General features: G+C 34.8%; 1 protein-coding gene across 3 annotated transcripts in view; it reads right to left on the reverse strand.

Annotated features, from left to right (window-relative positions):
* ATG5 (autophagy related 5) overlaps positions 1 to 17,535 on the reverse strand; it is a 111,391-nt gene that overhangs the window by 39,005 nt on the left and 54,851 nt on the right. For all 3 annotated transcript variants that reach the window (XM_033103095.1, XM_033103096.1, XM_033103097.1), the window contains one exon: positions 14,563 to 14,657. In XM_033103095.1, the coding sequence (XP_032958986.1) occupies positions 14,563 to 14,657 (95 nt within the window). The remainder of the gene's footprint in view (positions 1 to 14,562; positions 14,658 to 17,535) is intronic.

A 17,535-nucleotide genomic window follows, 5' to 3' on the forward strand; every position in this document is an offset into this window, starting at 1 on the left:
TACCAGGTACAACAATGTATTAAAAAATTACATTTAATTTTCATAATCACATGAAATATTACTATCCCTGTTTCACAGATGATAAAGTTGAGGTCCAGAGATGTGAGGTGAATGCCCCTAATCACACGGCTAGCTGGGATAGAAACTAAATGAAAACCCCTATCTTAACCATTTGCTATACCCATGAGTGTTACATATTCAATTCTTTCAAAAATTTTCAAATTTCCAATTTATCAGTGACACTGTAGAAAATAATTTCAAAATAATCAAGAATGTATGACTTACGAAAAGTAATAATCTATCATTTAATATTCATGCTCTTAAGCAATATAGTGAGTTAAAATTTTTATATTTAGAAATAATTAGAAAGAACACATCTCTTAAAACCCTAGAAAACTCCTTAGTCTCTATTCTCTTCCCCAAATTTCTACAAAATTCACCTATCTAAATTTGAAGGTTAAGAATCATTAGAAGTGGTGATGTCATCAGTAATGGTGGAGTAAGAACCTCAAATATCCTTTTCTCCGTAAGAGCAACGAGAATACTGGCAAAAATTGCCCCAAATCTGAATAGATCAACAACAAATAAAAGAAAAACAAATAAAAGACTGAATTAGTAATCCGAAAAACTTCCCACAAAGAAACACCTAGGACCACATGGTTTCATACGTGAATTCTACCAATTACTTAAAGATCTAACACCAATCCTTCACAAACTCTTTCAAAAACTAGAAAAAACGCATCCCAACGCATTCTATGAGTCCAGTATTACCCTGTTATGAAAACCAGACAAAGACATCATTAAGAATACTAGAGACCAATAATCTTTATGAATATACATACAAAATCCTCAACAAAAAACTAGCAAACCAAATTCATCCACATACCTGTATGTTATATACTATGACCAAATGAGATCTATCTCAGAAATACGAGGCTGGTTCAAACCAGTGCAACACAAATTAATAGAATAAAAGGGAAAAGCACACATAGTCATCTGAATAGACACAGAAAAAGTACTTGACAAAAATCCAACACCCTTCATTGATAACAATACTCAACAAAATAGCAATAGGAGGGGACTCAATATTACAAAGGGCATCTATGTGAAACTTACAAGCTAACATCATACTCAATAGTGAAAGATTATAAGCTTTCTTCCCTGAGATAAAAAACAAGACAAGGATGTCTGCTTTTGCCACTGCTATTTTAACACTATACTGGGGTTCTGGTCAGGAAAATAAGGCAAGAAAAAGAAATAAAAGGCATCCAAAAATGGAAAAGACAATCATTGGAAAGAAGTAAGACTATCTCTAATTGTAGTGAGTGACATGATCTACACAGAAAATTCTAAGGAGCCAGCAAAACAACCTATTAAGATGTAATAAACAAGTTCAATAAAGCGGCAGGATACAAGAATATACAGAAATCAGTATTATTTATATACACTAGCAATGCACAATCCAAATATAATGAAACATAGCTGAAACAAACTGAAGAGCTAAGTAAATGGAAAGAAACCCTGTGTTCACGGACTGGAAGACTTAACATTGTTAAGATAGTGACACTGCATAAATTGATCTACATAATACCTATCAAAATTCCTATCAAAATTCCAGTTACCTTTTTTGCATAAACTGACAAGCTGATCCTAGAATTCATATGGAAATGTAAAAGTTCCAGAAGAGTGAAAATAATCTTGAAAAAGAAAACCAAGATGGAGGACTCATATTCTCGATTTCAAAACTTACTACAAAGCTAGAGAATTCAAGACAGTGTGGTAATGGCATAGAACATATAATCAATGAACTAGAACTGAGAGTCTAGAATAAACCCACACATTTGCAGACAATTCATTTCCAACAAGAGTACCAAGAAAATCCAATGAAGGAAAGAGACGTTTTTTCAAATCATGCTGAGAGAAATGGAATGCATATCCACACAAAAGAATGAAGTTGGACAAACTACTTTGCACCATATACATAAAAGTTAACACAAAGAATCAAAGACCTAAATGAAAGAAAACTATAAAACTTTAGAAGAAAACACAGGAGAAAATCTCCATCATATGTATTAAGTGATGGTTTCTTAGATATGACAACATAAAAGCATAAGTAACCAAAGAAAAAATGAACTGGACTTCATCAAAATTAAAAACTCTGTTTCACAGGACACCACCAAGAAAGTAAAAAGACAGCTCACAAAACTGAAGAAAATATCTGTAAAGCATGTATCTAGTAATGAATGGTCTAGTATCCAGAATATATTTTAAAAAACTCTTACAACTCAACAACGAAAAGACAACCCAATTTAAAAATGAGCAAAGGTTTTAAACAGTCATTTCTCCTAAGAAAATATCAACTGGCTAGTAAGCACATGAAAAGATGTTCAACATCATTAGTCATTAGGGAAATGCAAATCAAAATCACAATGAAAATACCCCTTCATATTCACGTAGGATGACTCTAATCAAACAAATGTACAAATAACAAGTGTTGGCAGGGATTTGGAGAAATTGAAACCTCATACATTGTTAGTGGGAATGTAAAATGGTGTAGCCAATTTGGAAAACACTTTGGCAGTTCCTCAAAAGGTTAAACAGAGTTACCATGTGACTCACTCATTCCACTTCTAAGTACACGAGTATATACACAGGAAAACTGAAAACATATGTCTACCCAAAAACTTGTACACAAAATTTCATAAAAGCATTATTCATAATAGCCCAAAAGTAGAAACCACCCAAATGTTCACCAATTAATGAACTGATAAACGAAATGTGGTATATCCATACAATGAAATGTTACTCAGTCATAAAAAAGAATCAGGTACATGCTGCAAGATGCGCGAACCTTGAAAATATTATGCCATGTGAAAGAAAGCAGACACAGAAGGACACAGATGATATGATTACATTGATATGTTATTAACAGCACATCCATAGAGACAGAAAGTAGATTAGTAGTTGCCGGGGCCAGAGGGAGGAGGGAATAGGGGTGATTGCTAATGAAGATGGGGTTCCTTTTTTGAGGTGATGAAATATTCTGAATTAGATAGTGGTAATGGTTACACAACTCTGTGAAGGGGGATTTTACGGTATGTGAATTATACCTCAAAAGTTCGAATATCTGAGTAAATTTCATACAACCTTTTTTATATTTAAGATTATGGCAATCTTTGTTCTAGTGTCAAGTACTTTCATTTTCTCCAGAAATCGTTAAGCTCTCCCTTACACTAACGTCATTCTGGTTGTTTACTGCTATCTATAATACTGCTCTTCATTTCCGGATCAGTGCCTTATGGCTCTGAAGTTGCTTTGAGTTTCCATATCTACACTGTGGAAATAATTTAATAGTTAGGAATACGAGAAAATTAAGACAGGTTTGTCTGATAACTACATATAACCCTTTAACTGTTCTTGTTCTATTCTGATTTGTCAAAATATGACCACAAATTGATGACTGCAATACGAATAGGATATAAAATCTTATCAAGTAAAATTAGAAAGAGATTAGTTGCAATTTACACTAGGAAAGGGGATAAGGAATTAACTCAAACAACCAGGCAGCAAAAAATTTTTTTAGGTTAAGGTAAAAACAAACAACAAAAACAATGAAAAACAACCCAGAACCTAAGCATATCACAAGAACCAACGGAACAAAGAGGGGCTTACGCTGATTAGTTTACCATTTGGCTACAAGCACCATGTAAGAAATTCCCAGGACTCTCCCCAGTATATAATCTGATTATCTAATTTTAAAATTTAACTCTACTGAGGTACAACATTACATACAATAAAATGAACACATTTTAAGTGTATAGCTCAAACTGTTACTTTTGAGACCATCGCCCTAACAAGGTACAGGTACATTACCATCATCCCCAAAATTCCCTGTTGCCCCTTATTAGTCCATCTCCACTCTACTCTCCCCGCTTGGTCTGCACCCCAGGCAACTAGTTTTTGTCACTACAGATTAATCTTGTCTATTCTAGAAATTCATTAATTCAATTTTTTAAATAATTAAGATTCCAACTAATTTCAGAAACTAATTTGAGTTAATTAGTACTGAAATACTGTACATAAAAAGCATATTTTAGATTAAAGCAAAACTAAACCAAATAAAAAAGAATGCTGGACTCTATTTCTTTTCACATCCTTTTAAAAGTTCAAATCACAATGCTGCCAATGAAGTCTTCATTAATTGAACCAACTTATGTCCATAAAGCATTAATTTCATACAATTACTGAAGCCTCAATAAACAATTTTCTTCTTGCAAAAAAAGATACTTTTTAATAATATGTGCAAGTGCATATGCCACTCTGTGATAGATTTGCACTCTAGTCCCCCCGCTCCACTTGCTCACTAGCTGTGTGTGTCCTTTATCTGGTCATTAATTCCCACCTTATAACAACAGTATTTGTCTCATCTATATAAGAATGTTGTGAAAATCAAATGAAATAGCGTGAAAGTATTTACAAAATATAAAGTGCTATATATACAAATATGACTTTTTATTATTATACATCCCATCACTTTATTCTACAACTTTAAAGCTATCGCAGAGAATGATAGTTATTGCCTATGAGAAAATCCAGCCCAGAACTCTACAGTAAAAATGTATGGTATGAATGTTAACAGTGTAATTTATTATGAGCCCAGAATGACCACTGCTTTCACAGGTGATTAGTACTTCCTTAGTTTGTTCATATAGTTTGTGCATTTATTGAGCATCTATTATGTGTAAAGCATTGTGAGGAGCACAAAGATATAAGCACAGTACAGAGGCTCAGCTTCTTCTTCGGGTTTACTATACAAGATTTCTCCTTAGCTGTTTAATAAATGTTTAAAGTACATTTATTGTATTGGGAAGAAATTAACTTCATAAACTGACCATAGATTAATATTTACACAAAAATATGAGAATGAATGCTATGTCTTCAACTTGCAAGTTATTTATCATTTTAGAATTGTTATTTTCACTTGGATCAGAAGTGAAGAATTTTTTAATAACCGAGCATCCATGCTATACTTTCTTGTCTTTCTTTACACATGAGATAGAAATCCTATTTTTAAGCATAGATGTTTCAACATGCACCTTAGCATGCTACTGCCACAGCTAAGGTGTGAATTAAGAATTAGACATCTTTCCCCAAGATTATTGTTGTACAATTCTTCACATAAACAGTAACATATTAACAACTCTACCTGGAGGGGATTCTGGGAGCGTGGAAGCTACATGCCTCCCCTTCTCCCCTCTACCCACAGTTCTATCTCCCACCCAACACAGCAGCTCTCCTGAGCTAAAGGGTGAGTAGGCAGGTGGGCCTGTATGAAGGGAGCGACAAATCTCTGCATATTTGATTTGAGAAAACCTTAAAATCTATACGAACATAAAACAAAATATGACTAATTAGAAAGATGTGGGAAGATTTAATAACGTAAGATGAATTCTACGAAAATTAATAGAGAAACTGAGTCCACTTATAACTGAACAGGACACTATGGGGAACTGAAGGAAATGATTTAAAAAGTGACATGGAAACATTAATGAGGAAGAATAACCATGAAAAGGATGAAAAAAAGGGGTGAACTGCCTCAGCAGATATCAGAAGACTAAAATCACATAAAAATAATACTGGTATAAGAAAAAATAGAGAGTCTAGAAATAAGTACCAGTAGTCAAACTACTTTAACGTAAAGCAGAGGTGGCATTTTTATCCAATAGGAAGAGGATAGTTTATATCAGGAGTCAATACACTATGGCCTGAAAGCCAAATTGTGCCCTTGGCCTGTTTTTGTAAATCAAGTTTTATTGGAACACAGCCATGCCCATCATCTGCAAATTGTCTATAGCTGCTTTCAAACTACAGAGTTATGCGGTTATGACCGAGACCATCTGGCCTGCAAAGCTGAAAATATTTACTATCTGGCTCTTTAAAGAAAAGGTTTGCCAACCTTTAGTTTATATAATAAATGATCCTATTACAACAACCTATCACCTGGAAGAAAATAAAGCTGTACCCCTATATCTCACTCAGTATTTAAAAATGAGTTCCAGATGAATTAAAGACTTACATATATTAAAAAAAAAATCAATCTTACAAGAAAAGCCAGGTAAGAAAAGTATGTATAACTTGCAGGTATATGGGGAGGGGCCTTCCTAACAAATAAAGAAATCCATACAGTACTGAGGAAAAGATAATTGGCTATAGAGTTAAAAACTTATTTTATTTGGGTCGGCCCGGTGGCTCAGGCAGTTAGAGCTCCATGCTCCTAACTCTGAAGGCTGCCGGTTCGATTCCCACATGGGCCAGTGGGCTCTCAACCACGAGGTTGCCGGTTCAACTCCTCAAGTCCCGCAAGGGATGGTGGGCAGCGCCCCCTGCAACTAAGATTGAACACAGCACCTTGAGCTGAGCTGCCACTGAGCTCCTGGATGGCTCAGTTGGTTGCAGCGCGTCCTCTCAACCACAAGGTTGCCGGTTTGACTCCCGCAAGGGATGGTGGGCTGTGCCCCCTGCAACTAGCAATGGCAACTGGATCTGGAGCTGAGCTGCGCCCTCCACAACTAAGATTGAAAGGACAACAACTTGACTTGGAAAAAAGGCTTGGAAGTACACACTGTTCCCCAATAAAGTCCTGTTCCCCTTCCCCGATAAAAAAAAAACAAACTTGTTTTATATAAAGACACCATAAAAATCAAGTCAAATCTTACAGTTGTGATTATTTCTTTACAAAGTGTTTGACAGAAAAGTGGTTAATATATATAAAAAATAATCTTTTATAAAACAAGATCAATAACCCAAAAGAAAAATGTGTAGTCTAAAACATGAGGCAATTTACAGAAAAACAAATCCACATGGCCAAAAAGGTGAATGGATGCATAAATTCACTAACTGTAAGAGAAATACTAACTAAAGTAAAAATGAGATTACCCCTTTATACCTATAATACTACTGTATGTCAAAGAGTTATAATGCCTATTGCTGGCAGAGATATACGGGGAGAAGCATACTTTCGTTATCTATTGGGTAGAAATCTGAATTCATTCATTTTTGGAAAGTAATCTAGCAACATTTATTTTTAAAACGTATATAATCTCTGCCTTTTGACTCAAAAGTCCACTCTTGGGGATCTATTCCACAGTCCTAAAAGAATGCATATATAATACATATAATGCTGTTTACTGTAGCACTTCTGTGCTACAAAACCTGGAAACAAATAGAAAACTGGAAATTAATTCATCAATAGGGAATACTGAACATATTGTAGTATACCCACAGATTGAATATAATGTAGCCATTAAAAACAATAAATTGGGTCCTACAATTCAACAACAAAAAGCCCAATCTTATTTTTAAAATGGGCGAAAGACTTGAATAGACATTTCTCCAAAGATATACAAACATCCAAAAAGCACATAAAAAGATACTCAACATCACTATTAAGTAGGGAAATGCAAATCAAAGCCATCAGGAGATACTATTAATACTTCCCACCCATCAGGATGGCTACTAGAAAAAGAAAAAAACAGTAAGTAACAAGCGTTGGTGAAGATGTGGAGAAACTGGAACCCTTGTGCACTCTTGGCAGAAATATAAAATGGTGCAGCCACTATGGAGAACAGTACGGCATTCCTTAAACACTTAAAAATAGAACTGCCATACAACCCAGAATTCCACTCTAAAGAATTGAAAACAGGGTCTCAAAGAAATATTCACATATCTATCGTGATAGTTAGTTAACTTCATGTCAACTTGATTGGGCCATGGAACCCAGATATTGGGTCAAACATTATTCTGGATGTTTCTGTGAATGTGTTTTTCAGATGAGAATAAGATGTAAATTGGTGAACTTTGTTTTTGTGTAAAACTAGAAATATTGGTACACTGTTCCTAAAAGGATTTTTTGAATTTATTTATAACCTCTAGAATAACACACAGAACAAAGTAGGTGATTACATACTCATTGTATACTCATAAATATGAATATATATTCAAATTATTAAAAATATTTCTAGGCTAAATATTTGGACACTTAATATGGACACTTACCTCTACAGCCTTATTGCCATCCCTCAGCTCTGTGCTCAAGACCAACAGGCTGTCCTCAGACTTACACTGTGCCTGCCCTCTGCCTACAGAGGTCTTCTCGTCACTCAGTGCCTACCTTCATTCCACCCATTTGTCAGCTCTCAAGAGATGTAACACTTCATCAGGGAAGCCCTCTCTGCCCTCCCAAACTAGATCAAATTCCCCTTAGAGGAATCAGGCTTTTATTGCACTGCGTACCTCCTTCACAACATCCATCACAGTTCTGACTTTACATTAATTTGTCTACATGTTTGATTAGTTTCTTTACACCTCTAGATTATAAACTCTATAAAGGGTAATGTCTGAAATTAACCACCACAGGGGTGTGCACAGCATGGCATGCAAATATTTGTGAGTAAACGAACGTGTTGAATTAATGAACGGATAAGACCAATTTTTCTTACACTAAGTACGCTGGCAGGATAACCTCTGTGAATCCATTGCTCCTTGGAAAACAGAAATAATGTGCCAAATACTCACTTTACAACCTAAATACCAACGCCTGAGGACTTCACAGCCATTTTACTATCTTTTTAACAGATATCTTCATTAATCACCACCTGTTTATATGTGCTATTCTAAATACCATTTTAGTTTCATTTCTGAAACACTTCCTGCCATTAACCTCATCTCTAGAATACTGGCTAATATGAAGCACCTGGATTTCAGGAACACAGACCTGAAACACACACACCAAACTAAACTGTTATGTAAATGGCAGAAATGACACATTTTGGTCTGTAAGGGATCTCTAGACTATTTTCGGACTTATTTTACTTTTACCACTAAAATTCTGTCACTAGATTACAGTCATTTTGAGCCCATAATAATCGAATTACAAATGAAAAAGAACTAAAGTTTTCCAACAACCTGTACAAAAGTCAGCTTTTAAATAATATCACTAGCTGGAGATTTTCTAGGTTTCCAGCAACTTATTTGGTCAAGGTAGTCTTCGCTTTATGTGACAATTACATCCTAAACACTCTGTAAACTTACTTTTTATGAATAACATCACTCTTTATTTGTAAGTCTCACCTTGGTCTGAATTCTAGTTCTTCCATTTTTCATTTGTGTGCCTGTGAACAAGTGACCTAAAATCCCTCAGCTTCAGTTTTCTCCTATGTAAAATCAGACAGTGATCCCTATCTCATAAGATGGTTTTGATGCTTCAACGGATAAAATGGGCCTCGCTCAAGCTTTCTCAGTGCTCTTCATTTTTTTACCCTCTGCTACAGAGAGGAATTCTATTAGGATTCTGCGAAGAAAAATAAGTATTTGAGCAAAACTATGCCCTTCATTTATCTTATTAATAAACCTAGATTTTCAGGTTTTATTTACATTTACTCACTAACTTAAGGTCTCAAATAGTACAGAGACTTATATCCACCATGTTAAAGAAATATAAGGTGCAGATTAATCAAAATGCCACATAAGTAATAAGTTATGTAAATCAAAGGAATATCCCAATATACAAATGAGTCAGCTACAAAGGAGTCAGCAACAGAAACCTGGTGTTACCTTTAGATCATGTAGTAGAATTAGGAAAATGGAAAGCAGGGCCCATCTTTCTTTGGTCAAGGCATGAATGAAGATTCAAAAATACAAAATAGGGAATGGAAAAAGCCAGGAAATGAACTATTGGCAAAAACTAAGGCTCCTAAATTTTTATTTTTATCACTTAAGTATCTCACTTCTAAACTTTTAACAAATTCAAGTAAGAAACAAATTGGAAAGGGGTAAAGCCAACAAGATGGTTACACAGGTCAATTGAGAACCTCAGGCTCTGTCTCACCTTCTTTGGAAAAACTGCCAATTGCCTCGATTCAGGAATGATCAGGCCGCAAGCTCTGCCCTGACAGAGGCACCACCTGGCAGCCAGGTTTTGTGAAGCAAATTTTGAGAATTCTCTAGCTTCCCACTTTCTATCTAATTATAGAACTTTATAAAAACCATTCTCTCTCTCACACATACACATTCTCTTTCTTTCTCTTTCTTTCTTTCCCTCTCTCTCTCTCATTCTCTCTTACATTCTCTCTCTCAAAATCCTGTGTTATGATACCACAGTAAGAGGTAGAGATAATTTTCCCCACAACAGAATGATAAATGCAAAAAAGTAAGACCTCCGTTCTGTACATCCACACTATTCTAACAATAATAATCCCTATGTTAAGTATTAGGTTGGTGCAAAAGTATTGTAGTTTAAAAGGTTAAAAATAACTGCAAAAACCGCAATTACTTTTGCACCAGCCTAATAATAATATAACACACTTTTCCTACAGGAGCTTAAAGTATTCAAAATACAGAAATTACAGTATAGTTAAATATACATGCCAGAACCTAACCTATCCAAATAAGTGCTGGGAGGTCTGTATCTCAAATTAGTTTTGGAACTCTACTTCTGAAGATGTCGTCAGAGTCTGATATATTTTATTCAATTAAATTCCGCAAATAAGACACTCTGCTAGGCTCTAGGGACGCACTGCAGCATGCTACGATGAAGCTCTTGGCATAACAGAATAGAGCCAAATTAACTATTAATGACTGATGAATGATTTAATGAATTAACAAATATGCACAAATGCCTACTATGTGCCAGGCGCTTTCTAGACCCTGGACACCAAGCATGAACAAAACAATTATTCCGCCTTCATAAACCGATGGACCACTTGAAAAGTGTAAGTTTCATTTTTAAGTGAGTAGAGGTCATACAGCACCATAAAAGATTTCAGTCAAGCAGTACCATAAAGGAAAGGACTGTGTGTTGTAAACATGATAACTCTGCTCTGAAGACAGGAGTCTAAAATATTTTTAAAAAGAAGAGCGTTACTGACACAATGATATAAACTGGTCATATGGCTTCTTTAAAGAACTGCAACCAGATGCAGATTCATTCAGTCACACCCCTTCCGTTGCTTGGATGAGCAAACAGAGGCCTAGCCAGGCTGAGTAACCTTCTATGGTCACACAGCTCGACTGTCAGGCTTCTCTCGCAGAGCCTTAGAAGCCTCCCTTCTCCCGTGCTTCCGTGAAAATAAGACCTAACTGGAAAATAAGCCCTAGCATGATTTTTCAGGATGACATCCCCTGAACATAAGCCCTAATGCATCTGTTGGGTCTTAATGTAAGACCCAGTCTTATTTTCGGGGAAACACAGTAGTTCAGTGGAAACTGAACTACTAGGAAACAAGATTTTTCCTGGGCAACTGCTTTATCTTGTACATCTCAAATATTTTACAACTTTCAGAGCTTAGTGAGATTGACATGTAGTCACAAACTGTCAGACTAGGAAACTGAAGCAAAAAGAGGTCAAAAGAATTTTCTACTGAGTAAGACAAAATTGTGATCTTGATCATGCATTGTTTTTTAATGCAAACCTTCCAACAGTGCTTTTCCACTTGCTCCCATCATTCTAATTCATTTTAAAAGTGTTTTGTGTTTTTCAATGGCACTGCCCTTGTTAAAACCACCATACATCTAAAATCAAAGAAACTCTATCAGCTTTTACAGTTTTGAATTATTTGAACTATAAAGTCTTTTTTCAGCTTTAAAATTATGTGATCTTTGATGCTTTTAATACCCCAAGATTCGATTAAATAAGTACTTATGAACCCCTTACAGTGTATGAAACCCTGTGCTAAACCCTACTACACAGATTAAAAAAAAAAAAATCTGACTTTGTCTTTAAAGATATCACTGGCATATTGAGGGTATTAGTGATTCCCGAGTGCCAGCTAGATAAAGAACTACCTAAGTTGGGCAAAGCACTGAACCCGTCTAGGCCTAGACAGAGAGCTGATTTTCAAACTGTGCTTCAGAATTTCCATAAATATTTGATAACTATATATAACTAATAGACCCAGGAGGAGAGTCAAGCCACCCGAGTCAACCCCACTTGTCCCCATCCACCCACCCCTTCTAAGCTTATAACCAAAGTGGGTAAAATTGGAAATCCACTCAGAAAACTTAAGGACTACCCTAAAATTCTATAATAACCTGTTATTGTTTTTAATTTATATATTAATCACCAATATCTATGTCAGTGATGGTGAAGAAGCAGATTCTCACGATGAGATTTACAGACTACATAAAGAATCCCACCTACTATAAATATTAAACTTAGCCCATAAAACCTGACTCTACTTGGTTTTTCTCTGTGGAATAGCTAAAGCCTATCACTACCGAATCTAGCTCTGCAAATTACTCCTAATGTTTCTTTTAATGTTACTCCTAGGTGGTCAGTACCAATTCATTTAATGTGAGAGACTTCTTCTCTCAACACAAACAACTTTTTTTTGTTTCCCACATTTTTAATGCAAATATAGGAACTGTTCTATTTGGCCACTGTCAAACAGAACAGTTGCCAAAACTGTTAGATTCTTCTTCTCAGCAAGATGGCTTTATTCCGTGCTATAGAGGGAAGACTGAGGCTTTCCCATATGGGCAGCAACAATTCCCCCCTCATTTTCCTTAACAGTTCTCTGCAAACTGCTCCTCTGTTGGATCAACCTTTATTGGTTAATCCCAATCCTCAACTATCATGATCCATCAATTATTTTCTTTCTTATTTGAGAGACACATTCTTCCATAAAATAACCTAAAAATCTTTTCTGCCTTAGCCTCCCTATTACTTCACCAATTCTTTATTACACTGTGGATGATCCATGAAGCCATGGATACACTGCCTTTATCTATCATTCAGTGACACTTTAGGAAGCAGCTTTATGAAAATTATTATTTTTTTTTACTGTGGGTAGGGTATAAAGGATATTGCTCTGCTCCCTCTAAATGAATTTTCTTTCCTACGTAATGTCCAAAAAGTGTAGCTTTCCCTGACGACCCAGTAGGTTTTCATCTTATTGGGGGGGAAACAAATCTGATCACATTGCCCTCCTTGCTCTGGTTACAAAAGAAGCTCAGGGTCAATTTGCAGGTCAATTTTAAGAAATCTGGGGGTCTCACTGATTCATAGCTTATTTAATTTCATGCTGAGTTTATGTTTTCAGGGGCTTTGATTTTAAATTTAAATTTTTTTCTATTTTGTGATTATATATTCTTGTAAATTGTTTCAGATTCTTCATGATACAAGATAAAGTACAAATAAACTATGGTATTTTCAAAGCCACGGTATAAATCTGTGCTTAACAAAGACTTGTAGAATTAACACTTTATTTTCCTATTAAAAAAAGGAGTGTGGCTAATTAGATAATCTGGTCTTACTCCACTGGGCATTTTTCTCATTTTATCCCTATTGTACATATGAATCCATGATCCAAAACTAGTCTATTTGCCTTAATGAAATCAATGAAAAGTAACTTTTTTTAAGTCAGAAAAACTTTTCATTCTTTGAATATATTGGGATTTTTGTTTACTTGTTTTAAAATTAGATAATTTGTTTTCCTCTTTGAACACACAGTTGTATGATGGCTCTATAACACATTTCAAAATAACTATCCAAGTAACTATGAGTAAAGACTGTGGGATACGGAAAATGGCTCCAAAGGGAAGTTAGGATAGCCTCTTTGAGCTTGAATGGAAGTTCTGCTCGATTAGTCTATGTCTTCTTTAACACTATGTTTCCAATTCCTATTCTTAACTGCTTCTTCATGATAGTAGGTAACTTGATTTCCGGAATGCCATTCATTCAACAAATATTTATTGAGTATTTGCTATATGCAAAAACACATAGGAGTTTTAAAATACAGAAACATGGAGTGTCTTTACCCTATGAAAGTATGCTATAAGGAACACTTACTATCTATTTTGTTGTACAACAATGAAGACTCACCCTCTAAAACAAATACAGTTGATTCTCTTTATTTCTGGTAGTTATCTATACAAGGTTACCACAAACATTGAATAAGCAACACTGAACCATCCCTCCCAGAGAAACAGGGTTAGGTGACTGTGAGCCTCTCTGGTCACATGTTGTTCAACTGATCAATTTATAACCTCGTTTTATGTGTGTTTGTTTAAAGGCAACTTTAACACTATGCTTGGGAGTCATTTTTAATATCAAAATCATCAACCAAAATCACAAAAATATGTAATATGTGGCACTAAACAGACTGGGAAAAGTCACTTGTTTGCAGTATGAGAGCAGAAACAAGAAAGCTTTGCTGAGAATGTGTACACTGGGCGAACCAAATTTTTCATGCCTCTGTACATATCCAGGATAGTGCTGTTGAGTGTTGACTTCGGGGTTACAAATAAATTTTAGCAAGCAGGCAATCTGCAAATACAGAATCTGCAAATGAGAATCAATTGTATATGAGTCAAATATTTCAATGCACTCTCTCATCTGATTGCTACCAAAAAAAAAAAAAAAAAAGAGAGAGAGAGATCTGGAAAGCCCTAATAAATACTATTCAGTTACTATGCAAACTTAAAGAGTTTTGGACTAGACTGCTTCAAAAAGTAAGATGTCCGAGGCTTTCATAAATTGGTATTGTTAAAAATATTACTTCCTACCTGATATATTCTAAAAGGGATGTAACGAAATCCATTTTCTTCTGCAGGATATTCCATGAGTTTCCGATTGATGGCCCAAAACTGGTCAAATCTGTCTGTAATGACAAATTATTTATTAAAAATGAACAACATTATAATTTAACACCTCACATGAAGAGATGAAAGTTGTTAAACTTCCTCTTTAAAGTTTCTGAAAAGGCATCATTTCTATGTTAGTTTTTCTTAAGCTTATGTTTCCATAACTAAACATAAAGCAAGATATCAAAATGAACTTTTTGTACATTATTGCTTCCACTTTCTAGATATTTGCATAGACTTTTTTTTTCCTCACAGATTATGATTACTTTTGTTATCAAGGCAAAAAACATCAGGCAGGGATGAATGCCTTGATTCCCTTTGTCCTACTCCCACCATCTAAACTATAAAGACACAGCTTCAAATGGCCTAAATATTAACCAGACTTTGTTTAAAGAAATAAAGTAAAAATACCAAACACAGTAAACATTAAACAGATAAAAAGATAAAATTATACAAAAGGCTTTGAAAGAAATGTGAAACTGAGACTTAAGAAATAACTGTCAACTGCCATTTACTCTCAGACTGATTAAGTAACGCCTTTAAAATTTTTTCAGGCTCAATTTTTAAAAACCCCACTTTACTGAGATGTAATTCACATACCATAAAATTCACCATTTTAAAGTGCACAACTGACTGTTTTTTAGTATATTCAGAGTTGAGAAACTATTGCCAATATCTAATTTCAGAAAAATTTCGTCATCCCAAAAAGAAACCCATATCCATTAATAGTTATTCCCCTCCCCTCTTCTGGAAATCACCAATCTCTATTCTATTCCAGACATTTCATATAAATGGAATCATAAAGTATGTGGGCTTTTGCATCTTTTTAAAATATATATATATATATATATATATATATATATATATATATATATATATAATGTTTTCAAGGTTCATTCATGTTGAAGCATGTATCAGAACATTCACTTTTATGGCCTTGTAATATTTCATTGTATGGAAATACACATTTTGTTTACCCATTCATCAGTTCATGGACATCTGAGTTGTTTCCACTTTTTGGCTATTATGAACAATGCTACTATGACCATTCATGAACAAGTTGTTGTGTGGATGCATAGCTTCAGTTTTCTTGTGTATATATATACTTAGGAGTACAATTGCTGAGTTACATGGTAACTGTTCAACATCCATATGGTAACTATGCTTTGAGGAACTGGCAAACTGTTTTCCAAAGTGTCGGCACCAATTTACATCCTGCCAGCAATATATAATGATTCCAATTTGTCCAAACACATGCCAACAATTGTTATCATCCATCTTTTTTTATTATAGTCATCCTAGTGGGTGTGAAGTGTTATCTTCTTATGGTTTTAATTTGCATTTCCTTAAGGACTAATTATGCTGAGCACCTTTTCATTTGTTTACTGACCATTTATATATGTATCTTCTTTACAGACGTATCTATCAAATCCTTTGTCCCTCTTGTGTTCTTTTTATTGTTGTGTTGTATTTTTACTGTAAGTGTTCATTATGCATTCTGATACAAGTCCCTTAGCTGACAAATGATATGCAAATATTTTCCCCCATTCTGGGCATTTTTTAACTCCTTTTTAACTCATCCAGAGTTCTATCTTAAAGTATTTTTTTTCTCAGAAATTTATCTCAGAATCAAATACCTGTAAAACAAGTATCTGTGAATAGCTTCAGAATTTCAGATCAGTTTGGCATGAAAGCCCATTTTCTACTACGAGACTTGTCTCAATTCAATTTACTGGCAATCTATTCGTTCTGTTTAGGCCATCGTAATTACATACAAGAATCAAGTTTAGTTCTCTCTTTTTATACCCCTGTCCTTTAGAAGACTGTAAAAGGCTCTAGGTCTTCTCTACTCCCATCCTCAACTCCAATCTGGGAAAAGACTTGTACTACATTAAAACTGGTGGGATAGGGAACTTAGAATCCATTCAGTTCAGTGCAACTCCACAAATGACAACTAAGTCCAGGTTGTTGAGTTTAATTCAGAGGCAAGACCAGACTCTTGGTCTGATTCAAAGTCCACAACCGTTTCAACAGTCGCAACCACAAAACTGCATCTTTTTTGCAACCACAAAGGAGCTCCTTTGACCACAGTCTTTTCATATATGAATTAATTACTCTTTCAATGCTTTTTAAAAGTACCTTGTTTCCATCAAGTATCAGGTAAAATGCTAAACGATTCTTCATGCTACCTGAAGTTTTACTCACTGCCTCATCATTAAATCTCCAGCACCTACCGCAGTGCATGTATAACATGCTCTTGAGTCAAACAACAAATAACAGAATACTATGTACAGAACTTTTCATTGAAAATCTGGGATTCTAACCCTAAATCTGCAACTAAATAGCTAGGTGATAAGAAACAAATCAATTGAAAAATTTACCTTAATTCACATAGAGATGAAATGAAGGCATTAAACAATGAAGGCATTAAAAAAATGAAGTTTCTAATAACTTCTAAAAATAAAATTTTATAATTATTTGACACCCTCTTTTATTAAAGTAGAATTTATTAAGAATCACAAACAAAACTTTATTAAATAAAAGATGTATACTGTTTCTCACAGGGAAAAAAAAAAACATAGGCTAAATCAATGGTTCTTAACCAGGGAACACTTCGCTCCCTGGTGGGTCTACAGACATTTTTGGTTGTCACAACTGTATGTGTGTGTTACTAGCATCTATCTAGTGGATACAGGCCAGGGATACTGCTAAAACACCCTACCATGCACAGGACAGCTCTCCACAACCAGGAATTATCTGACCCAAAATGTCAATAGGGCTCAAGGACGGGAAGCAAATATACAGTAAACATACAGGAAAAAGTACAGATAGGTAATTAGTAAAAACGTTTTTACACACCTATATGACCAAAAAAACCCAAAAACTCGGAAAAGA

The sequence above is a fragment of the Rhinolophus ferrumequinum genome, chromosome 3 (assembly GCF_004115265.2).
Source record: "Rhinolophus ferrumequinum isolate MPI-CBG mRhiFer1 chromosome 3, mRhiFer1_v1.p, whole genome shotgun sequence".
Taxonomy (NCBI): Eukaryota; Metazoa; Chordata; class Mammalia; order Chiroptera; family Rhinolophidae; genus Rhinolophus; species Rhinolophus ferrumequinum.